Source organism: Mirounga angustirostris, unplaced genomic scaffold (genome assembly GCF_029215605.1).
Source record: "Mirounga angustirostris isolate CCGP_5_RB_7025 unplaced genomic scaffold, mMirAng1.0.hap1 SCAF_9, whole genome shotgun sequence".
Lineage (NCBI taxonomy): Eukaryota > Metazoa > Chordata > Mammalia > Carnivora > Phocidae > Mirounga > Mirounga angustirostris.
In genome coordinates this window covers 81,214,508-81,241,052 of record NW_026991717.1, presented here as the reverse complement: position 1 = coordinate 81,241,052, position 26,545 = coordinate 81,214,508, and the positions used below count along the sequence as shown (strand labels likewise).

The 26,545-nt window shown below is 40.9% G+C and overlaps 1 protein-coding gene across 3 annotated transcripts in view; it reads right to left on the bottom strand.

Moving 5' to 3' along the window:
• The window catches only part of AKAP6 (A-kinase anchoring protein 6), a 500,780-nt gene that overhangs the window by 267,233 nt on the left and 207,002 nt on the right, over positions 1-26,545 (bottom strand). For all 3 annotated transcript variants that reach the window (XM_064570936.1, XM_064570937.1, XM_064570938.1), the window contains 2 exons: positions 17,391-17,642; positions 4,875-6,641 (listed from right to left, as the gene is read on the bottom strand). In XM_064570936.1, the coding sequence (XP_064427006.1) occupies positions 4,875-6,641; positions 17,391-17,642 (2,019 nt within the window). The remainder of the gene's footprint in view (positions 1-4,874; positions 6,642-17,390; positions 17,643-26,545) is intronic.

Here is a 26,545-nt window from a genome sequence, read left to right as displayed (position 1 = left end):
AAGAGGAGACAAAGGTTTTTACTGGATATTTTTTAAATATTTTATTTATTTACTTGAGAGAGAGCAAGTGTGAGAGAGCGAGAGTCTCCCTCTCCCTCTGCCCCTCCCCCCCTTGCGCATGCTCTCTCTCTCCAAAATAAATAAAATCTTTATTTTATTTATTCTAAAGATTTTATTTATTTCTTTGACAGGAGAGAGAGAGAGAGAGTGCAAGCAGGGGGAGCAGCATAGGGAGAGGGAGAAGCAGGCTCCCCACAGAGCAAGGAGCCAAACATGAGGCTCAATCCCATGACCCTGGGATCATGACCTGAGCCGAAGGTAGACACTTAACCAACTGAGCCACCCAGGCGCCCCTGGATATTTTTAAACATATATGTTTTTAAGCCTTGTGAATATATTATATATTCAAAGAAATTAATTTTCCTACAAAATAAAAAAAAATTATACAGAAATCTTTTCACATTCACAAAACCAGCCCACTGTAAGAAAGACTCCAATGTGAGGGGTGGGGAATGATGGGAACCTAAAAGGTGTCTAAGACACTTGTCACTCAGGTGTGATCCCAGGGATTGTATCACAGCCCCATAAAGTCCCTAATGTGATGGTGGGCTTTTACGTACCTTCTACCTTGTATTCTGTGTGACTCAGAGAAGACGGGAGAACTTGGTACATGAAGGGAGGAGGAAACACACCACTCTCCATTTGGAGGTACATCCAGAAAGCAGGATGTATTCCTCAGTGTTTTATAACTTCTTCATATCAGGCCAACATTCTTCCCATGGATATCCACACTCCCTCCCTTCTTGTCTCAGCGTGTGCCACATGTATACATTCTTCCCAGCCACCTCAAACTCTCTAATCTTTTCTAAATGACACTTTCATTGGACTTTACTTTCAACTATCACCCTTTGCCTCATATTGCTCTCAACCCAATTCCTTGAGCTATGAATGATTCTCTCCCTTCTTAATCATCTATAATCCAGCTTCTACCTCCACTCTTTCATTGAGTCCATTTTTCTCTATGGCTCTCATTGACTGTCTCAACCAAATCTAAAGGTTGCTTCTTTTTCTTTGTTCTTATTCTTCTCCATTTACCTTTTGCAGAGAACAAAGCTAACGTCCATCTTACATCTCTTCTCCCCCCACTTACTTAACACCCAAGAATCCTCTCTGTCAAGTGGACCTCTTCCTTGTTCCTGCCTCATAACTGGGCTACAACTTGAGTCTCAGTTCCCACCCCTCTTTTCTCCATCTATCCTCATTCTCTCAAGGAATTAATCTATTCTCAAGACTTTACCTAGTGCGAAGGGTAAAGCACATGGAGCACGTGACTTATTAGCTGGGCAGCCCAGGAAAAGTGATTTCATCTCTCTGCACTCAGTTTCATCCACTCTAAAATGGGGATTCATTCATTCATTCAACAGTCTTTACTGAACACTTACTATGTGCCAGGCACCATTAGAGGTACATTAGATTCATTAGCAAACTAAACAGATAAACATTCATTCCCTCACAGAGCTCCCGTTCTCTCAGGGGGAAATAGGAAATATACTAAAACAATAAGCATACTAAACAGAATTATATAAAATGACAGAATACAGTGAGAGCTGTAGAAAAAAACAAAAAGGGTTCAGGTTATACCTTTTATTTTTTTAAAGATATATGTATTTATTTTAGAGAGATGGGGCAGAGAGAGGGAGAGAGAGAGAACGCTGATCTCACAACCCTGAGATCATGACCTGAGCGGAAACCAAGGGTCAGACACCTAAATGACTGAGCCACCCAGGCACCCCATGGGTTATTTCTTTTAAAAGGCAGTCAGAGTAGGCTTCCCTAAGAAGTTAATATTTCAGCAGGCTCAAAAGAGGTTAAAAAAAATAAGAGCATCTGTTGGAAAGAGTGCAGGCAGAGAGAACTGACAAAGATCCTCAAGGCATGGGCATGCCCAGCTTGTTCTAGGAACAGCAGAGGCTGCTGGGAATGGGGTGAGGTGAGCATGAGGAAGAGCAGGTAGAAATCAGGTCAGAAAGGAAGTCAAGGGAACAGTCTTTGTAGGGCCTCTGAATGCAACAGGAGCTGTTGCAGGGTTTTGAGCAGAGGGGTGATATGATCTGATTCATGTCTCAAAAGGATCATTCTGGCTGCTGTGTTAGAAATAGATTGTAATAGGAGCAGGATGGGAGCAGAGAGACCAGTCAGGAGGCTAGCACCAGAGTGGGAACACTGGAGGGGGGAGAGAAGTGGTCCATTTTGGATAATAAAACCTACCTTGTAGGGCTGTTTGAGAATCGTATGAGAAAATTCCTGCAGGTAAAGTGCCTAGTAGATGCCTGATGCAAAGAAGATGTTAAATAACACCTTCTCTTATTATGTTCTATTTGCAGGTAGAATAGGTTCTCTGGGTCACTATAGGCAGATCAAAGCGAGAGTGTGATATCCAAGGTCAGCTGACCTGGGGGTTGGCAGCTGCCCCACTGAAGTGATAAAGGGAGGTTGGACTGACCAAGGGGCTTAATCTTCGTTTAGCCTTTACTTCATATCCCAACTCCAGGACAGTGTTTCCAACTGCCTACAAGACACTTCCTCTTAACAGTTCTATCATATGATCAGTATCAATGATATTGATCAATGATTGATATTGATCAATGATATTGATCAATGTATCAATTTTTTTAATTTCCTGCCTCCCCTCCACCTCTAGCCAGCTATGCATCCAAACGTTTTCTTCTATTAAAGATACACCAGTCCCCAGAGGCTGGACACTTGGCTTCATCCTTGCATAATAATGGAAACAAAACATGCTACCATTGGAAGCTGGTATTGTAGCCACCCTCTGCTTAAAACACCTCTATTTACAAAAGAAAAAACAAGGCCCAGAACAAAACATGATTAGCCATGGGCCTCTCTAGGCTTTAATGACTGAGCAATGCTTGGACCCAGTTTTCTGGATGCTTCCTTCAACAGCCCTCCCAACCCGTGCCTGTCCCACATCACACAGTCCCTCAGATTGGCTGCCACAGACCAGTTCTCTCTGCCCTGGTCACCATCACAACTGCCATGACCTCCTTCCTGTTACTGTCACCTAAATATTCCAGAAAGCCTACTGGCGGCCATGACCTACTCTGCTTTCAGTGTGCTGGCTCTGGGTTCAAACTCTTACTCTGTGATTACTAGCTGTGAGGCCTAAAGCAAGTTTCCTAACCCTGTTCTGCCTTCGCCTCTTCATCTGAAAAAGTCCTACCTCCCCCCAGGACTTAAATAGAATAAGGCCTGTGAAGCTCTTATCACAGAGCCAAGCACGAAATTAGAGTCCAAGAAGCATTAGTTATTGTGGGTTTTATTACTAGTCTCAGTCACTTGCAGAGAAGTTGCCATGGGTGCCGGGTGAACATATTCTAACTGCCTTGTGCTGGCCTTCAGGGCCTTGTAGCCACCAGGTCTATTATATGTATGGGAACTTTCGCTGCTCTCTGTTCACAGACTTTCCAGTCTGGACAGCTCTCTGTACCTCCCACCCCCCATAAACATGCTCATTCCCAGATCCCTCCTCTGTGTTTTGGTTTATGCTCTTCCTGCCTGAAATACCCACTGTCCTTCTCTCTGTCTTAATCCTGGCATTCCCTTCAAAACTCCACCAAAGGTTCGGCACTTCACAAGAACTTCCCAGGCAAATCCTGACTCCACTGATATCACTTTTTTTTTTTTTTTTACAATACTACAGTATTTACATGCAGTATATATTGATCACTTTCTTACTGAGGCATGGGCTCTCGAGCAGGCTACCTGGTCTCTCTCAGCCTCAGTCTCCTTATCCATACAATGGGGTTAATATTAGGGTTGTTGTGAGAATTGGATACATACATTCTTAGTAAACATAATCATTAATATGTGTTACCATTACATACTGACATTAACTTTTCCTTGGTTTTACACACCTTCATTTTCTTCCTTCAGGTTAGCCTGTCTATGTGTGCAATACTTAATCTAGTGTCTTAAAATCACAGCTTAAATTATGGAGCTCAGTCCTGAGAATTCTGATGGCTGTCCTCAAAGATTTCATCTAATAATCCACTCTAAAAGTACAGATTTGGGGCACCTACTGGCGGGTGGCTCAGTCACTTAAGCGAACTGACTCTTGATTTAGGCCCAGGTCATGATTAAGCCCCACGTTGGGCTCTGCGCTAGGCGTATAGCCTGCTTAAGATTCTCTCTCTCCCTCCCCCTCTGCCCCTCCCCCCTCCCCCCATTCTATTCCCCCATTCTCACTCTCTCAAAAAATGAATAAATAAAAGTACAGATTTATCCCAAATATCAACTCCTCATCTCAGAGCCCATGGGCAGTACACAGTATAGGAAGCACAGTTATTAGCCAGGGGCCTCAAAAAGGAGAAAGATTGGAGAAAAACAAAGATTTCCCCCCAAAATTAGAAATATCTGGTCTATTTCTATAGGGAATTAACATTGGGAATGGAAAGCTCTTCTGGGGTTAGAACAAACAAATAAAAAATCAGTGAGGATGACAGTATTGTATTCGAGTACTCCTGAGGTACTGGTGTGTGCTCGGCTACCATCCGACCTTATTTTGCGCTCCACTCAAAGGGCCCACCATTCGTCAGGAGCCATGTTAGGTGTGAGCAATATCAACAGAGATTCCTACACCAAGCAGGGACACATGGAGCTAATGCACTGACAATGATGCATAATCTGCCACAATGCAGTGATCATTATTGTTTCCTCTTTTCTTCCTTCAAGGAATCAGGCTTATCAAACATGGCAGCACTTCTTATAATGATGATAGGGAGGGACTGACCTTTTCCCAGCATCACTTCCAAAGATCAGGTAAGAAATCCTGCAAGTTAAGAAGACCACCTTACCTCTATTTTTTCCCATATGGCTTCATAGTTGTCTTGGTGTTGAATATCTTGCATCAGTTTCTCAATTAAAGCAGACTTTGTGGCAGAATGGCTCTCATTTTTCTCAGAGGATGCAGCTCTCTCTGACTTCTCATCGATGTATTTTTTCATACCAGAGAGAGGCATGCACAACTCCTCATCAGAAAGAATGTCACTCAGGGGCCCCGATTCCATGCTCTCCCCCAGGGAAGAGGCTATGTCACTGGATGAGCTCGGAGACACTCTGCCTAGCCTCGTATGCTTCTTCTTGACGTGGTATGTTGGATAGATCTCAGAATCCGAGTTCATTTCAGACAGTTCCCAGTCATCAATATTTTGGATGGTTTCCCCTCTGGGTTTCTGAGGCAGAAGCTTTGTTAGGTTCTCCAACTTCAACGCTAAGACTTCGGTCTGCTTCAGATGAGAGGGTAGTGCTAGGTATTCATCAGAGCCATACCAGGCCTCCACCACTTGACCATTCCTGGTGACGTGACTTGGCGAGGAGGAGTAACTTTTTTTGCTTTTGTTTTCTGAAAGAAGGGGTACTGGAGACACGACGTTCTCTGAGCCAACAGAGCATTCGCTACTTTGAGTAAAAGGTGGTGAACTGGATGTTTCTGACTGCACTGGCAATTTGGCCTTCCAACTCTTCTTATGACATGGCTCGGGTGAGGATGTGGAAATGGAATCTGTTTCTGGCCCCTCTACGGCCTTGGGAGTACCTGAAGGAATTCCACTGGGCACAGCTGAGCTCCTCATGCTTTCAGCCTGCTTGCCTGAACCCGCTCCACATTTTGGTGTTCGGCACAGAGGCACCTCTTCTGGGGCCTTGTGTGGCTTTTTAAGTCGAGGTTTCTCTTTATGGCAGTCACTAAGCCTTCCCAGGCTGGAGGATATTTCCTTCACGTGACTTTTGACGGTGTTTTCAAGATTCCCCTCCCCCACCTTGTGCAAACACTCATACGACTGGCTGGCAGCAGAAGGGCTGTTGGGATAGGAAGACTGCAACACCAGACAAAGCTTGGATCTGTCGGGAGGATCCACCAGAGAGGGGGTGCTTCTGCTCATCTCAGGCTTGAGATCAGCCATCTGCTTCTTTCCATCAGTGCCTTTCAGATTATTCTTAAAAGTTTCCTCTTTAAGGAAAAGCCCTCTTTTTGGCAATGTGGGCTGCGTGGGGGAGTCCTCATTGTAATTAAAGCAATCTCGGATGGGTCGCTTAGGAGTTGCATTTTCACAAGGCAGAGGCTGTTGGTTCTTTGTCCCAAGTTGGAAGGAGGAACTGGATTCTTGCTTCACAGGCTCAGGAGGGTGTTGATCGGCATTTGTCAGAGCTTCCCCTGAAGATGACGTCCCAGGCATTAAGCCCAGTGGCTCCTCGACTGTCAAAGCACTGTCTTCCTCACATCCACCTTTGTCATCTGCTGAAAGAGGTACTTCAGATGCCTCTTCACTAACTGCTTCGCTGCAGTTGGAAGGGATGGGGTCGGTCACCACCGTGAGTAACCCAACACTTCGGATGAGCTCGGGGAACTCCTTTTCCATCTCACTGTAGCTCCAAGAGTCAAAGGGTTTGGTTTTGACCTGGCTAGAGGTCATGTCACCTAGGCCACCGAGCAAATCCTCACTTGGACTGTAGTCAGACAGTTCGAAAGCAGTAATACCACAATCCAGAGACAAGTAATTTTGAGAGCATTTGATAGTTAACTGTCCTGAGTCATCCACTTCTGTTAGAGAATCAAGCCGGCCCTGAAACAGACAAGGGCAACAGTTTCAGTAAATGCTACATCCATTACACTCAACTGCTATTCAAATGAAATCTCAGCAGAGGCCACCGTAAAGGGCAAAAATGCAGCAGTCTCAATTGCTTCTGGTTTAACATACAGAAAGGCATATTAATCAATTATATTGCTTTCTATAGTATCCTGTTCTTAAATATTTGGGGATTTTTCTTTAACCTGGAGAATAGAGGCTTGATAGAAATGGTCAAGGTTGAGCCAAAAATATCCATTCTTGCCTAAACTTTCCAATTTAAAATAGCCCATAGTTCATTTAATAAGCATTTCTAGTGTGATGCCTTAAGTAATAAAATTCTGTGAACAAAGTAATATAAGAGTAAAATGTCCATGAACATCTGCCTTGCATATTGCTATCACTCCAGCACTGACCACAGTGGCTGGCTTATAGAAGATGCTCAATAAATATGTTTACGTGGTATAATTAATTACACTAAGTCTGTCATGTTAACTTTTTATTCACAAATCACAGGAAGGTGAACTACGGAATTTGCATACCTCACAGAAACAGTTCAGAACCAGCTTCTCTTTGTACCCACCCTTTTGAAGATAAACACAGGTAATCCTGGAGAAAAGTAATGAATATCAAAACTTACCATCTTAGTCCCTGTCCCCTCTCTTTGCACGCATTTTTCTCCCCCTCTTCCATTTGTGTATGTTACATACCAACTGCCTCCCTCCCTTGTTATTTATAATTCAAGGTAGGCCAGTCTGATTTGAAATCCCCCTGTGCTAAAAAATAGCTTTACAAGTAAGTATTTTTAATTTTTAATCTTTGACTATGTGATGAAGGCTTTTGTCTCATCACTAATGCAGTTTCTTTTTTAAAGATTTATTTATTTGAGAGGAGGAGGCAGAGGGAGAGAGAGAACCCTCAAGCTGACTCCCCACTGACCATGGAGCCCAACTCAGGGCTCGATCCCAGGACTCTGAGATCATGACCTGAGCCGAAATCAAGAGTTGGCTGCTTAACTGACTGAGACTCTGGGGCACTCATCACTAATGTGGTTTCTAATATCACACAACAAATGGGGAGATTTTTGATTAACGATTTGTTTAAGACAGAAGGGCCCTGGAATCCTTTTATGCCTACCAGCTAAGGAGATCCTGATCTGATCTAGCCCCTTAGGAGATGAAGGAAGGAAACTGAAAAGTGAAGGGTCGTTATATCCCCAGACCTTTCTTCTACTGGAGGAGGAAGTGGGTGAGCAAACTGAATCGAGAAGTCATGTGGTTGCTGAACCCTGTGTCGTTCCAGCCAGGTTATCTCAAGATCTGGCCACTCTGGGACCTCACACTGGGTTTTTGTTCATTTGTTCATTTCGCTTTTGGAAATTTTCTCTCCCTTCACACCTTCACCTTGCCTTTACCTCCTACTCCCCTCAATGGTACTCCACAATATCCAGATAAAGAATAATAATAATAAGCCTCATTTAATTTTTCTAAACTTTAGTTTCCTCATGTATAAATGGGGATGGTTGATTACTACTATTACTTTTTTTTTTTAAGATTTTATTTATTTATTTGACAGAGAGAGAGTCAGCGAGAGAGGGAACACAAGCAGTGGGAGTGGGAGAGGGGGAAGCAGGCTTCCTGCGGAGCAGGAGCCCAATGCGGGGCTCGATCCCAGGACCCTGGGATCATGACCTGAGCTGAAGGCAGACGCTTAACGACTGAGCCACCCAGGGGCCCCACTACTATTACTTTTTCATTTAATCCTCACAATAACTTTCTTCTGGGGTCTGTACTATTGTCCCTGTTTTATAGGGGACATATTAGAGGAGCCTAAGCCAAAAGAAGGTACATAACTAGCATATGGCCTTGCACCTAGGGGCCAAACTAGGCCTTAAATGGAGGCTTTCTGACCCAGAGTCCACACTCTGACCTCCGTATAATAATTTTCTCTGATTCATTGGATATGATTTCAAATAGACATACCCCATCCTCCAGTTTGTACTCCACATTGCCACATTGTAAAAAGTAACCTTGGGGCGCCTGGGTGGCACAGTCAGTTAAGCGTCCAAATCTTAGTTTCGGCTCAGGGTGGTAAGATCGAGCCCCGTGTTGGGCTCCATGCTCAGTGGGGAGTCTGCCTGGGATTCTCTTTCTCTCCTTCTCCCTCTGCCCCTTTACAAATTACAAACATGATGCTTAAAGTCCTTTATTAACTTCCTGCTGCTGGGTTAAAATCCCCAACCCTTCCAAGAACATGTAGAGGCCTCTCTCAAGCCACTCTCTCCTCCCCAGCCACAGTGTTCTCTTTATAGTTTTTGAACATAACGAGTTCCTTCTGCCTCAGGGCTTTTGCACATGCTATTTCCCTCTGTCAAAAAAGCTTCCCACTTACAACATCCCTTAACGAGTTCACTCTTACTTACCCCTCAGGCCTCAGATCAAACTTAACTTCTTCAACATTCCAAACTCCCACCTAAGTCAGAATTTTTTTCTTATAAGCTCTCATAAGACTATGTTGTTCATTGGATCAACATAGTTTTATGCGAGCTTATAAGAAAAATGATCTCACTGTTATGAGGAATTCTTAATCTCAGGAACAAACTGAGGGTTGCTGGAGTGGTGGGGGGTGGGAGGGATGGGGGGGTTGGGTGATAGACATTGGGAAGGGTATGTGCTATGGTGAGCACTGTGAATTGTGTCAGACTGTTGAATCACAGACCTGTACCTCTGAAACAAATAATACATTATATGTTTAAAAAAAAGAAGATAGCAGGAAGGGAAAAATGAAGGGGGGGAATCAGAGGGGGAGACGAACCATGAGAGACGATGGACTCTGAAAAACAAACTGAGGGTTCTAGAGGGGAGGGGGTGGGGGGATGGGTTAGCCTGGTGATGGGTATTAAAGAGGGCACTACTGAATGGAGCACTGGGTGTTATACGCAAATGATGAATCATGGAACACTACATCAACAACTAATGATGTAATGAATGGTGACTAACATAACATAATAAAAAAATAAAACTATGTTGTTTTAACTTTAAGCATTTACCTCAATCTGTAAGTAAATACTATTGTGATTATTTGATATTTGTTTCTCCCATTGGTTTTAAGCACCACAGGAGTATGAATCACATAGAAAATGGTTGACTTAACAGAACACTTGCAACACTTAGCATGGTGGTATGCATAGAGTAAGCAATCACAGATGTATCTGTTGAATAAAAGAATGAATGCATGAACGAGGACGTTTTGGAATGTAACTCTATGACTTCGTGTAGTTTCTTCCTCTGATTATGTAGTTTTAGTTGACTCTAGTGATTAAAAGCCCAAGTTTCAGAGTCAAATGTGACCATGAGCCAGTAGCCTGATGTCACTAAGCCTCATTTCCTTCATTTGTAAAAAGCAAATGACAAGCCATGTCAAGGGTTGTTGTGAGTCTTAAAGGAGTTAATAACATGAATAGGTGCTCAATAAATGTTCCCTCTTATCACTTATTATATTATTACTTTTACTAATCAAGTATATTGAGGGGGCAAGTTTCATCAAAATGAGAGGTATCCCTATGCTAAATTACACTTCACAAAAATGGGAAACTAGTATTAACTGCCAATCTCAGTAAAAATTATCTAGATGGAATTGTATGGCTTTTATGCTTCATACCTGGACCAAACCCTTTAAATAACAAAGTCAGAAGCCAAAACCACCAAGGAATGAGCCAGCCAAACAAAAGTCACACTTTATGCAATTTTTAAGAGAGTAATATGGAACCTCTTATTTAAAAGCAGCTTGTAGGGCGCCTGGGTGGCTCAGTTGGTTAAGCGACTGCCTTCGGCTCAGGTCATGATCCTGGAGTCCCTGGATCGAGTCCCGAATCGGGCTCCCTGCTCGGCAGGGAGCCTGCTTCTCCCTCTGACCCTCCCCCCTCTCATGTGCTCTCTGTCTCTCTCATTCTCTCTGTTTCAGATAAATAAATAAAATCTTTAAAAAATAAAAAATAAAAAATAAAAAAAATAAAAGCAGCTTGTATTTATTTAAATTTTTAAATTTGGTTGTTCAGTACTCAGAACCTATTCCTTCACACAATCAGTATTATAAATGATGGTTAAGTTCCCAAGCTATCCCATAAGTTGGTATTTAAATTACTAACTACAGCATTAAGGAGGGCATGTGTTGTGATGAGCACTGGGTGATATACGCAACTAATGAATCGTTGAACACTACATCAAAAACTAATGATGTACTATATGTTGGCTAACTGAACATAATAATAAAAAAAGAAAAGAAAAACAAAACAAAACAATAAATAAACAAATTACTGGCTAGTTGAAATTTGGATTATTTTCTATCATTTTTATCATAAAAGTACAGCACTGCAGCTACTTAAGAAAGGTGAAAGAGGTTTTAAGTAAAAGTGTTTCTATGATGGGTAGAGAAAAAGAAATTTGAGAGTTCAGGTAAAAATTAGACCCCTACAAGTGTCAGTCACCTGTTTCTCTAGCCCTGGGAAAGTATTTGGTGTCCACCGTGATGGTCACAGACTCCTAAGATCAGGAATACTGTTATGCTTGAAAATAACTGGTACTCAATAAAAGATATTAGATGAATACATGGTGTGAGACTACATTTCAGATAATAGGGTATGGCTACATTTTCCTAAGTCTTCCCCTGAAGATCCTTTCCCTAGCCAGTCTTTTGTTTGGGAAAGAAAATACCATACTCAAAAACACTTGGTGCCCCAAAGGGAACCCTCTCGCATCCTGTTCCCAACCAGGCCAACTATTTCTGTACATGGCTGACTGTCACTTAGAGGTAACTATTTTTAATAAGACTGCATTTTTAATGTGGAAAAAATCCCTCCCTGAAAAACAAAACAAGGAACAGCACACAGCGTATCATTTCATATCCTAAAGACCAAATGATAAGCATCTACCCATGCAGTGTTTTTAACACAGTTTGTTATTAAGAACATTCTTCAAAAGTACTTTTTCTAGATTTCACCATGCAATTTAAAAAAAAAAGAAAGTTCTGGGCGCCGAGTGGCTCAGTCGTTAAGCGTCTGCCTTCGGCTCAGGTCATGATCCCAGGATCCTGGGATCGAGCCCCACATTGGGCTGCCTGCTCAGTGGGAAGCCTGCTTCTCCTTCTCCCACTCCCCCTGCTTGTGTTCCCTCTCTCGCTGTGTCTCTCTCTGTCAAAAAATAAATAAAATCTTAAAAAAAATAAAATAAAATAAAAAAGAAAGTTCTCTGAAGTATCTCAGAGGAGATGAATAATAAGTTTCATTTCTTAAAATATTGCTTGGTAATACTAATATTTTTAGCCCCGTGGCTTTGTTCTGGACCACTGTCCCAGACAGTTTTCTAATGCACGCAAGTAATAGTCTCAGGTGGGTAGAGGGGTGGGGAAGAGTGCACATTGTTTTTACAGTCCTTTTTTACTTCAGAAATATCACATTTAATTGTGAAGGGCCATTAGCTGTGTCATGGCTGCCTAGCACTGTGTCAACTCAAATGTACCTCGATTTAATATGCTATGAAGCAGTTTCTCAGATGAAGCTTATGTTTTATGGAGATGGTAATTTATTCACTTTATTGCTGGCTTCAATCTTCTCTGAGACATCAAGGAAACTCTTCCCCCACTTCCCCAATTTGAAACAAAATTTTTGCTTTGTTCCTCACCCATAATTAAGTTAACTGAAGCTCTAGTTCCAAACGTCTTCTTAGATCTTTCTTCTTTTAACATTACATTTTGCTACCAACGAATATGAGATAATATTCATAATTTAGAGACTTGAAGATCTCCTTATTAAAACGCCCCCAAAGTTCTATCAGTGTCCACTGTTACGTCAAGGTCAGTTTTGTACACTGACTTAGTGTTCTTACTGAGAAGAGAGTTGGAAATAGAATTTTACTGTTTTAATCATGGGTACAGTAAAAAATGTTGTATGCCCCCCCCACCCCTTCCTCCCCTAATCTCACTACATGGTGTTTGTTACACTTCAGCTACTAACATATACATTCACAGACCTCTTACCAGAATGCCACCCCCCCGCGTCTTTAGACCACATGAACTAGATTCTTGATCCGATTCCTTGTAGGCCTACCATGTTGGGATTCTATGGTTCTGGATATGTTCTGGAGAGCAGCAGTAGACCGAGAAGAGCAAGTAATGATAGGAAAATGGAAAGCAAAGCAAAGTTTACTTTCTGATAGGCAAGGGGAAAAGACACAAAAATATTTTAGTATGTTTTATTTATACTATAGTCATTATTTTTAAGAATCTCCATTTTCTACAGGCTAAAATTATAAGTCAAATGAATAATTTCCAAGATAAATCCTAGTCCATCAACCTGAAATTGTATCTCCCTCTTCTATCCCTAAAGTAGTGATTATCTGCATTATTTAATTGAATTCAACTCATGAGACTTTTATTTACAATGATACAAATAAGGCGCTATGGGAGATAGAGATGATTCTAATCTGGTACCAACACTCATGCAGTTCGAATCCAGCATGTACTCTGTCATGATATAAATGGACCTATGACAAGGGCTCGTAGAAGAACACACAAAGTGCTTCGGGTACATGCTCTAGAAAGACAAATGCATTCCCACAGAGAGGGTAAGTATCATGTGGGCAAAGTGCTTACTTAGCACACCATCTGGCATATGGTAAGTTTTTAATCACTGTTTGCTATTGTGTTCATATTATTAACAGTTACTACCTGTGTGATTTTACCTCTCTCAACCTCAGTCCTATTACCTGATAGATGGAAACAATATCATCTGTGAAATAAGAATACCAGCACCTTCCCTGCCTACCTCCCAGAACTGTTTTGAGGAACTAACAAAAATATTAAGATGATTCCTAAGATGTATTATTACTCATCTTTGAATGCCTAGTGTCGTATATATAGTAGGAAATCAGTAAATATTTCGGGGAGATAGAAAGGAAAGCAGGAAGGAAGGGAGGGGTGGAGGAAAGGAGGAAAGAATTACTATTATTACAATAGAGCTCGATTAAGAGCTGGTTTTTTTGTTCTATTTAATTATTCCTAGATTTATGTCCTTAGGTAGTCACTTAACCTCTCTCAGATTCAGTTTTTCCATCTATAAAATGGAACTATTTTTAATATCTCTTACACTCCTTACTAAATGAAACAATAAATATAAAGTATTTATCAAAGTATCTGAAATATGAAAAATTTCAGTACAAAACATTTTTTACACCATGTTGAGCTTTGCCCTATTTTTTTACTTGTTTAGTTGGTTGGTTTTGCTTTGGCAAAACATTTGCTAATTTGCTCACAAAATATGGCCTGCATCATGTTTAAATAAAAGAACTAAACTTATGCATTTTGTTTTTGCAAAGACAGAGAGAAAACTTGCCACTTTTTCAACTTTCCAACTTATTCTTTAATGTGGCTCAGAAACTCAACTAACTTACAAAAAGAGAAAATGAATTCACTTTCACTGGAAGGACATCTACGATTTCAGTTTATCAGCCTGTTTTATGCCATTTCCCTCTTCATTCTATAAATCTTTAATAGCTTAATGTATTCTATAAAGCTTAGAATTTTATCCTAATTCCTTTCCTATTTTCCACAGTCCCAGTGTGCTTACTGGCAGAAACAAATACAACCAAGCAGTCTTTGAAATGTTCTCATGGAGTCACACTAGAGGCACAAACAGGACCAGGTTTCCATATCTTTAGGAAGGATGGTAATGGAAACAGTGCTTTAATTCATAGAAAAATATCCACAAAGCAGATGGCTAAGAATCCACTGTTCTTTTACCCTTCATACAACATATTCTTGCATATTTATGACAGAACTAAAGAATTTCAAATATGAAAATGCACAAAATTGTTTCCAATCCAATCTGTAAATAACTGTTGAGCTCACATTGTGAGAACCATCATGGACACTACTTAATATAAACTCAAAACATAGAGCACTGGCCAGTGACAATTAGTTAGCCTCAATGGCTTTTCATGGTTACCTGGGCTAACCATCTCTTGAATGACCCAAGGTCAAATCAGTGCATGATGAACGTATTCCACAAAACAACAACGATGATAACAATAAACCCTAGCATATTGCTATATCTCCTGCTCTACAACAAAGAGTTGGTGATCAGTAAATGGTTCTTTAATGAATAAATATGTAAAATGAACTGGTTTTATCCAGTGATTTCTTATGCCCCCTTCTAGGAGTAGAAAGTGGGCAGATCTGATGACTGATCAATCCTGGACATTGGACAGAGCCTGCAGGACACATAAGGAGGAACACTAACAACAACAAAAACATATATAGATTGGGGATGGCAGGTAGATATCTAAAGAAGGAGCTCTTCAGAATTTAGATCTATCTTTCCCAGTTCTCATCTCTACCTCATCGGTGTACACCTCATGAATACCACATTTAGGGCAGAGTTGGACAGTTTGGGATTCTTTGTAGTCTCCCAGGACCACCAGAGTCCCAGTCAGGGCCCCTCTAAGGATCCCATCTGGGAGGAATGGCATCTGGGCACTAACACACACACACCCACGTATTCATTCTGTGATTAAAAAAAGGACTCTACCAAAGTCTGTATCACCTCCCTCACTGCCACAGTAACAGGAAAAGCCAAATGAAAATAAAGAACATAGGGCGCCTGGGTGGCTCAGTTGGTTAAGCGACTGCCTTCGGCTCAGGTCATGATCCTGGAGTCCCTGGATCGAGTCCCTGGATCGAGTCCCGCATCGGGTTCCCTGCTCGGCGGGGACTCTGCTTCTCCCTCTGACTCTCCCCCTCTCATGCTCTCTCTATCACTATCTCTCTCAATAAAATAAATAAAAATCTTTAAAAAAAAAAAAAAGAAAACAAAGAACATAAAGCTAGAAGTGAGCCCAGTAGCTTTTGATTCTCATAAACTTCCAGGGCCTGTGGGGAATTTGCTAAAGCAAGAGCATCATTATTACGAAAACAATAATTAACAAGTATAAATCATTTATGAGAATAGGCACAGATTTGTTTTGTGTTGTTAAAAATGTTGGAGCCACTGAAACATTAATTAATACTGAATTATGCAACACTCATTATAAGGCCTTTTAATCTTATTTATTTATATAAATAAACTTCCAAAATATATTGTAAACTTCTACAATATATATTTCATAAACTTCTACAGTATATATTTTCCACAAAACCAAGGGTAGGACATGAATGTGGAAGTCAAGAGCCAAGGGACTATATATACACACACACATTCTATGATTCTATATGCCATATCTATCTAGCTATCTACACATACACACACACACACACACACACACACACTTGCTTAGTTAGCACAATGCTTTGCTCCTATATATGTCAATTTTATGTGGGATTAGGAGAGTTCACTTGGATTCAAATTCACTGTGTTCATTCTTTTCTCTTTTAAGATTTTATTTATTTATTTATTTATTTATTTGAGAGAGAAAGTGTAAGCAGGAGTGGGAGGGAGGTGCAGAGTGAGAGGAAGAGGGACAAGCAGACCCCATGCTGAGTGTGGAGCCCGACACGAGGCTCAATCTCACGACCCCAAGATCATGACCTGAGCTGAAATCAAGAGTCTGATGCTTAATCGACTGAGACACCCAGGTGCCCCCACAGTGTTCATTCTTTTTTTTTTTTTTTAAGATTTTATTTATTTGAGAGAGAGAATGAGAGACAGAGAGCACGAGAGGGGAGAGGGTCAGAGGGAGAAGCAGACCCCCCCGCTGAGCAGGGAGCCCTATGTGGGACTTGATCCCGGGACTCCAGGATCATGACCTGAGCCGAAGGCAGTCGCTTAACCAACTGAGCCACCCAGGCGCCCCACAGTGTTCATTCTTAAGCCATGCATCAAAAGTGACAACAACAAACTCTTTAAACTACTCTTAATATGAGTACAAAAAATCCAAATACATTGGTTGTGTAAAATCCTAAAGCTCATTTGACTCATTGCATCCAGAATAGTTTTTTCAAAGCATGAATTTAATCATGCCAATTCCCCTAACAAACTCTCCTGTTGTCCCTAAAATAAAGTCCAAATCTTCTAATATGACTTTTCATCTTCATAATCTGACCTCTCCTTCCCTATTAGTTCAAACCCTGGTGCCTTGAACTTTTTGCTCCAGTGTTGTCTATAGCTCTCTGAGCTTCTTATTCTCTTACTTCTGGATCTTTGATGAAGCCATTCCTTCTGTCTAGAACCTCTATTACTCAGTCTAATCCTGCTTCTCCTTCAGGTCCCAGATTGGACTCACTTCTTTTAGAAAAGCTTTCCTGTCTGAGTTAGGTGCCCCTTCTCTGTCCTCCGGTGGCATCATGTGGACTTATCACAATCTGCCCTTAATGTCTGTCCTTTTGTCTTTATTGGGTACTAGACTCCTTGAAGGCAAAGACCACATTTTGGTCACTATTACATTCTTAGCACCTAGTGCCTAGCCATAGTAAGTGCTCAATAAATATTTATCGAATAACTGAATGGGGAACAAGAAGCCAGGTTAGCACCAACCACGATGGGTGGTATCTGTGCAAACTATCAGGTGTGAATTAACTCTGGTCTAAAGTTTTATTCACATTAGAAGGGCCCTAGCCTCCGGTCACTATACCTAGATTCAAAGCCCAGCTCAGGACCTGATTATTTACCTACAAAGAATTCCTATCCCACATCTCTGAACTGAAAACATTCTCCAATGGTCACACTTAATAGCACGTTACTTGGCTTCAAATACCCACCTCCTTTGTCTCTTCAGAGAAAGCTTGCAGAATGTCCGTCTGCCTGGTGTAGTTGCCATTGGCATCCTGCAGACCCTGCAGAATCCGCTCCCGCAGAACCAGCACGGAGACTCGGAGCTGGTGCCAGAGGAGCTGTACGGCATGGATGTCCACAATCACATTGACGGAGTAGGACAGCAGCTTCAGGGAGAACTCCGTTTCAAGAAGCGCATGGATTTGCTCCACATGATCCGAAATATCTTCACAAATGTCCTGCAGTAAAGAAAAGCAAAATACATGAAGACTATTTAGCCTTATTCTAGGGACGGGGGTGGGGGGGTGAGTCACTCCTTCACTTGACACCAGTTGTCAGGGCCCCCAGGTCAGGTAAACCACATGTCGGATGACCTGCCTTTGTTTTAGATCAGATACCTAGTGGCAGGCCGTATTCCTGGGCACTGGCCCTTCAGTGCACACAGCTAAGTTGATCTTTTTGTAAAACAGAAAGGTGCTACTATTCTTTCTGATTTAATTATTTCACTTTGAAAGTTTAGCCAAGGTGAGAGGTCACCTCACAAATCCACTCTATTCTCTTTATTTACTGTTTGTTTGGGATCCTGGCAAGGGAGCCAACAGCTGTTTTCTGGGCTAGTGGTGAGCCCCTCTGAGCGCACAATATCTCAGGATAGATGCATCATCCAGATACTGAGCAGGAAGAAAGATGGGCTAGAATGTGTCCTTCATGGGAACTCCCAACCATTCTCAATGAGCCATGGGGTCGCCTTTGGTGTAAGAGACAATTGTCACATTTTCACAATAACAGATTTTAATATTTAAATTCATAAGGAATATCTAAGTTTCAACCCACACTTTGTAATCAGAATCACTCTTTTCTTAAACCTTTCTATTTGAGTATAGTCGACACACAATGTTACATAAGTTTCAGGTGCACGACATAGCAATTCAACTTCTCTAAATGTTATGCTATGCTCACCACCAGTGTAGGTATGATCGGTCACCATACAGCGCTATTACAATATCATTGACTATGTTCCCTATGCTGTGCCTTTTATCCCTGTGATACTTATTCATTGCATAATTGGAAGTCTGTATTTCCCACTCCCCATCCCCCATTTTACACATCCTCCCTCCCCCCTTCCCTCCAGAAACCATCAATTTGTTCTCTATATTTATAGGTCTGACAGAATTACTCTTAAGAAAGAAAGCCAGAGCAAAATAAGTCAATCAGAGAAAGACATGTATCATATGACCTCACTGATATGAGGAATTCTTAATCTCAGGAAACAAACTGAGAGTTGCTGGAGTGGTGGGTAGGAGGGATGGGGTGGCTGGGTGATAGACACTGAGGAGGATATGCACTATGGTGAGTGCTGTGAATTGAGCAAGACTGTTGAATCACAGATCTGTACCTTTGAAACAAATAATACATTATATGTTAAAAAAAAAGAAGAAGAAGAAGAAGTTAGCAGGAGGGGAAGAATGAATGGGGGGAAATCGGAGGGGGAGACGAACCATGAGAGATGATGGACTCTGAGAAACAAACTGAGGGTTCTAGAGGGGAGGGGGTGGGGGGATGGGTTAGCCTGGTGATGGGTATTAAAGAGAGCACGTTCTGCATGGAGCACTGGGTGTTATACGCAAACAATGAATCATGGAACACTAAATCAAAAACTAATGATGTAATGTATGGGGATTAACATAACATAATAATAAAAAAAATAAAATAAATTAAAAAAGAAAGAAAGAAAGCCAGAAAAAACCCAAGGACAAAGAAAGATAAAAATACAGTTTAGTTTTTAAGACTTGGAAATTTTAAACAAAAACATTATTAAATCAAAGTTTCAATCTTTTCCACACATACTATTAGGTAGGCAGACTTGGTGTTTGATATATCACTTGTCCTTATAATTTCCCAAACTTTCATTGTGCTGTCAGAGGCCCCAGCATGAAATGGGTAGCATCAGTGGTAATATTTACTTGAGCAGTTTGAGTCCATTAAGCATCAAAAGGATGTATATGTCAGCTAAAAGTACTCAGTGATTCATTTTTAGTTATGCATCAGTGATTTTTTTTAAATGGGGCTTTTATTTATGATTTTTGTTAAGGCTAAAATTTTAGGATAACATTTGAGGTCTGAGTCCTATCATGAGTATCCAGTCATTCTGTGCTGGAAACATAACCTTTCAATTTTATATAATTCAATTATTTATTTCTAAAGAAAAACTAAAATGGAATCTGTATTTACTGTGTAATAGTAGGCTAAAAAAAAATCTATTGAAGAATGATGGAAAGTTGTGCTGAATTTTTAGTAATAATGTGTAATTCCAATAAATGTTCCAATATTATTTCTTAAAATTCAAGAACTAATTGGTGATAGTTACATAAATTGGTGGTAATAATCTGATACAGATTAAAAGTTCAAAGGGATGTTGGAGTCCTAATTAGGTAAAGTTCTTACAAATGTGGCCCATGAGCACATGCAGTCCAAAAGAGAAGTGGGGCAAAACTCACATTACCTTATTAACCAGTACACGGGAACCACTCACAGCTAGATTAGCCAGTCTCCGCTGCCCTTCGGCACATGACAGCGGGTGTCCACTGCTATCATCAAATATTCCATATTGCCTGAGTCTCAACGGATGCCTGCTTGGAGCATCTACTCTATTTGTCCCCTACACCTCTTATTCCTGATACCTCAACCACCATCCCAAAGCAAATGTCCTGTATCCTTTGCCCTTTTAGGATGCTCATTTCTATGTAGTACTGTGTTACCTTGGGAAACTCTCTTTCTCCCACTGCTGATCTCTTCCAAATTCTCTGTACTTTCCTGGCTAATATTTTGACTCCATTGTAAAACAAACAAACAAACACGCTACTTAACTTTTTCATGGAAGAGTACATCTATCTCCTGCTCTTACCCAAAGCTGACTCTGTCCAAGGTTCCTGCTTCCCCCACCACCCTTCCAGTGAAGGCTGTTCAGTCTCCTAGCCCTCACCTGAGAGATGGGAAGCAGAAGGCTGATAAGGGAAGGGCAAGCCTCACTGCTTCTTTACCACTTTCTGATCATTTTTCTTTTGCCCTCATACTAACACCCTTTGTTTCACTAGGTGCCTGCTGTCTGCTAAGCCTTCCCAACTTCCTTCTTCATTACTAGTCTTCTCTTTCACTCCTCCACACTGAAGACTGCAGTGGCTCAGTTTTCCTCTCCATACCTAGAAGACCATTATCTTAGGTACTTCAGTATTCACACTGATGAAACAACCAATACCCTAGCCTCAAATGCCCTTTACTCCACAACCCTTAAGACCTTCATACATAATCCCCTGGGATAACTCTCTGCCATAGCTCTACTTTGAACCTTGTCATCACTCCACCTGTGGAACAATATCAGAAAGTCCCCTATGCCACTAACCTCTCTTTGTCTGACTTTTTCACTCCCATTCTCCCACTACAGGTGCTCTTCAACCCCATCATGGCCACCAGCCCCATTTTTCTGACATACCAGCCCCCTCCTAGCACAGCCTCTACAATGATCACTTCAACCACTCCCTTGGCGGTGTTCTCCACTTCCTCAAACTCTTTATTTCATAATTTGGATTTGTTAGTATCCATCTCCTGGGTCCCACTATGATCCTGCAGATGCAGAATACCTTATATACATAGGAGAGGAAAAGGTTTGGGTAACTTTTATGCCACCTGCTCTGAATACCCAAATAGGCATTTCTCAACCACACCATTCCCACCCTCCCCTACAGTATGTTATATATAATCTTGGCACCATGAAAACTACATGCCATCACTCTTCTTACACATAATTTGGCTCCTCCATGATGAATGTAGGAACTTAGTCAGAGCCAGGTCAGGGGTCAAGATGGCCAGGCAACTATCCAGGGGCACTGAAGCAACAACGGTGCCAGTTAAGCTTTTCACACCCTCCTCCTAACATATCTGTGAAATATAAATTGGCCCTGTACCTACAGAAGCAGATGGCCCCCAAGGAGAAAGAAACATTCTCCCCACAAGAGCTGACCTCCCTCTATTGAGTGTTTTGGCAATGTGCATGTGCAGTATCTGCTGAAATTCTGACACTAAATAACTTTCTGGAGTCTATACAGTTATTTATTTTTATGCCCTCTACTCTGCTACCAGGTGTCTGGTTTGACAAAATTACATGCACACACAAATTGTAGAACAAGAACTGTAGAAACCTGAGTGTCTATAAAGGAGATAAGATCAAGAAAGGGATGAGGATGTTGAAGATTGTATGAGTGACAGCATGGAACCCTTTCCAGCATCAAGGGGAGAGATGGCTTAGTACACCAGTATATCTTCTATAAAGTAAGTTATTCCTGGAAATTCATCTTTCATAATATTAGCCTGAAATTATCCCATTTCTCCTGTTCACACCTAATTCTGGTCAGTATTCCTATCAATTTCAGCCCTTCTCCCCATTGTTATCTCTACCAGACCTTTCTTCTCTGACCTTCAGATTCCTCTCCTGACTCCCAAGTATGCCTTAACTGGGACAAGGTCATGATGGACAGATCCACCAGTCCAGACTTCTCTCGTTCTTAAAATCCCAAATTCAGTCTATTGCTCTTAAAGGCAGCTCTCATCTCTTGTATGCCATGTCCACAAACAGAGAGCTAGAGGACTCTGGGACTGTGTGGAGGTTGGGGAAGGCAGATCCAGAGAGGGGCAACCACGGATACCAAGAAAAACTGTTGTCCTTCAGAAGTGTGCCTGGAGTTGGCCCTGTTGTCCTATTCTGTTATGAATACATGAAAGCAAGTACATCTAACTTCCTATAAATATGGCAACAAAATGCTGTTTCCTATAATTATGAAGATTTCATCATCATCGTCAGAACATAGCTTCATTCCCAGAGTTTATATTTTGGTATATGAATGTTCTCCCCAACTAGAGGGTTGGTTCCTCAGCGCCTCTTCATATAGTTAGTGGCTATCAATAAGTTGGGCACTCAAGAATTCTGATGTGGATCTTACTTTAACATACTAACAATGAACAAAAACTTAACTTTTGCAGATAGACTTATGTAGTTTTACTTTTCAATATCATCAGTTGGTATCAATTACTTTAGCTACTTAAAATCTCCCATAATTCTATATGAATTTCATTCATTCCCTTATGTCTTTTCCTCTGAGAAAAGATGTTCTCCAGCAAGCCCATTTAGATGAGTAAATCAACAGACTTCTCAAAGAATAATAAACTTTTAAGTTGAGGATAGTTTTTAAATGTTCTTCAAGCAATAACATTTTTTTTTAAGATTTTTTATTTATTTATTTGAGAGAGAGAGAGAGAGCACATGAGGCGGGGGGGAGGGTCAGAGGGAGAAGCAGACTCCCTGCTGAGCAGGTAGCCCGATGCGGGACTCGATCCCGGGACTCCAGGATCATGACCTGAGCCGAAGGCAGTCGCTTAACCAACTGAGCCACCCAGGCGCCCCAAGCAATAACATTTTTTATAGATCCTCAAATTGTCCCTGGTGCAACCCATAATTATTAAGGATAGAAGGATAATGTCTTTAGAAATTAGTCACTTCTGTTTTTTTCAGTGAATATGTGGAGCACCCACTATGTACTAATCCATGCACTGGGGATACAAAGTTGAATAATGCCAGTGCTTGACCCCGCCATTGTGGAGCCCCCTGCCAGGTAGGAAGGGGCATGTAACCAGAAATCATAATTGGGAAGGTAAGTGTTCAGTGAGAGTACACAAATGAGGAGGAAATGACTGTGCCCATGGAGGAAAACAGGAAAGGAGCAAGAAAGCTTTCCTAAGGAAGTAAAGTTTGGGTCTTGAAGGAGACAACCAGGAGGATGAGGCAGAGAAGAGCATTCCAGGGAGTAGCAGGTGTCAATGTGGTCTCCCTAAATATGGACTTGGGGTTTGGCACTGATTTTCCTTAGTCATACCATATTATACACAACCCATAAAAGAAAAAAAATTGATTTCATCAAAATTTAACTAAAATTAAAGATATTTTTAGGGAAAAGATAAGTTACCAGGAAAATATTTGCAAATCACCTATCCAATAAAGGATTTATATCCAGAATATCATAGCTCCCTCTGATCTATGGGAGATACGTTCCAAGAACCCCAGTGGATGCTTGAAACAACAGATAGTACCAAACTCTATATATACTATGCTTTTTCCTGTACATACATTCCTTTGATAGAGTTTAATTTATAAATTAGGCACAGTAAGAAATTAACAACAATAATAAAACAGAACAATTTTAACAACATGCTGTAATAAAAGTTATATGAATATGGTCTCTCTCTTTCTCAAAATATCTTACTGTATAGCTCTCACCCTTCTTCCTCCTATGATGTGAGGTGATAAGACACCCATGTGATGAGAAGAAGTGAGGTGAATGACATAAGCAGTGTGATGTAGTGTCAGGCTACTACTGACCTCTTGACAATACATCAGAAGGAGGATCATCTGCTTCCAGACTGCAATTGATCACAGATAAGGAGGAACTACTGTATATAAAGAATTTTCAAAACTCAACAGTAAGAAAACAACTAATCTAATTATATACTGGGCAAAACACTTACACATTTTACCTAAGTGGGTATAATGATGGTTAAAAAGCACATGAAAAAACTTTCAGCCTCATTAGCCACTAGAGAAATGCAAATTACAACCACAATGAGATACCTCTATATACCTATTAAAATGGCTAGAATAAAAAATTTGCAATAATACCAAGTGCTGAGAAGTTCCAGAACAACTGGAACTCTCCTACCCTGCTAGTGGAATGCAAAATACCGTAGTCACTCTGGAAAACAGGTTAGCAGTTTCTTACGAAGTTAGAGATACACTACCATAGGACCCAGCAATCCCACTCCTGAGTGTTTACCTTAGAGAAAGAAAAGCTTAGGCACATTCACAAATGAAAAGAAGCTACTCATACTCACCAAAACCTAAATGCCCTTCATTGACTAAATGGAAAAACAGACTATAGTACATCTACATAATATACAACAAATGGGGGGGAAATCTACTGATACATGTAACATCCAGCACATGGCGTTCACACGCTGTGGCGTTCACAATCACTCACAGCACAAAATGCACCGAATACATTATGTTGCCAACTGGCCACTTCGCTCAACCTTTCTGACACACTGTGGCCTCAAAACTGCAGCTGCTGCTGCCTATCTTTGAAACAGGAATCTCCTATGGTTACTGAGGCCGCTCATACAAACACTGACCTGAGACTGTTTACAAATACACTCTAGCTGGTTGGGCATTTTTCTTTTAATTTAGTTGTTGTGTTTATGTGAGAGAGGTGACTTTTCTTTTCTTTTCTCTTTTTTTTTTTGTAGGATTGTTGTATATTTTCCAGTTGTAACTTGTTTTTTTCTTGACAGATACAGTGCTTTTATGTATTTAACCAGTATGTTCAGTTCTCACCAGCATGTGATAGGGATGAGGGCACCCTTCCTGTGAGCTCTAATGCTTCAGCTCCTGCAACTTGTCCCTGGGAGACGATCTGTTCGTTGTCTCATCATAAGGCCACCATGCCCATGCCCATTCTCAACCATTCTCGAAACACCTGGAAGGTTTTCTTGTGAAATGATAAATATCCATGGATCAACATTCTTCCAAAGTGGCCCAAACTGCCAATCTCCAGACTGTGTGTATTTGGAGGGAAACCTACCCCTCCTGCAACTTCCTCGCCTGGGTACTAAAGCAATACTTGGCACCTCAGTTTCATGAAGTCCCATAAATACAGTCCTTCCCCTTCTCTCTGCTTCTTGCTTCCCCATATGCAATCCCCAAATGAGAAAACACAGAAAATCCCCCCGATACCTACAAGCTGCTTCTCCATGGGAAAAAAACAAAAAACAAAAAACCAGTAATTGGCAGGCATTTCTCCATTCATCTAAAACCCCAAATAATGTTCTCTTTTTCTTCTCCTAAAAATAATTTTAATGTTTCTCTCAAAACATTCTTGACTTATATTTGTGTAACTACAGGACACATTCAAATGGTTTTTCTAAGAAACTATGAATTAAAGCCTGCTTTTTAAAGGACAGTCAGGCCTCCTTTACTTCCATTGTTTCCCTATAACAGTTTCAGAAATCTCAAACCCTTAGCTTAACCAGTGCATACCATTACATTTAGAAAAATATAAATTACATTTACAAAAAGTTTTCATGATCTAAAGTCGGTAAGAAGAGAACTAAATTTTCTGTACATATTCAAAGTCTTAATGGAAAACGCCATATCATCATGACTGTTCATTTTGTTTACTAGGAATTGTAGAAATAAATTATTAAAGTATCTTTTACCCATATGCTCACCATATGTGTGTGTGTTCACTAGAAAAAGTTGAGAAGAAATTCTTACCTAATACATGGACTTTATATTTTAAAATACAGATCAAGGGAACACCACAGTTACTTGGTTAAAAAAACACACAAGTGAGCCATTTTTTTTTTTTTGCCTTGAATTCTTTTTTTTTTTTTGTAGTTTTTAATTTTATTATGTTAGTCACCATATATCATTAGTTTTTGATGTAGTGATCCACGATCCATTGTTTTCGTAAAACACCCCGTGCTCCATGCAGTATGTGCCCTCCTTAATACCCATCACCGGGCTAACCAATCCCCCCTCCCCCCTCCCCTCTAAAACCCTGTTTGTTTCTCAGAGTCCATAGTCTCTCATGGTTCATCTCTCCCTCCAATTCCCCCCCCCCATTTTTCCCTTCCTTCTCCTAATGTCCTCCATGTTATTCCTTATGTTCCACAAATAAGTGAAACCATATGATAATTGACTTTCTCTGCTTGACTTATTTCACTTAGCATAATCTCCTCCAGTCCCATCCATGTTGAGGTAAAAGTTGGGTATTCATCCTTTCTGATGGCTGAGTAATATTTCATTGTATATATGGACCACATCTTCTTTATCCATTCATCTGTTGAAGGGCATCTCTGCTCTTTCCACAGTTTGGCTATTGCTGCTATGAACATTGGGGTGCCTATGGCCCTTCTTTTCACTACATCTGTGTCTTTGGGGTAAATACCCAGTAGTGCAATTGCTGGGTCATAGGGTAGCTCTATTTTTAAATTTTTGAGGAACCTCCACACTGTTTTCCAAAGTGGCTGTACCAACTTG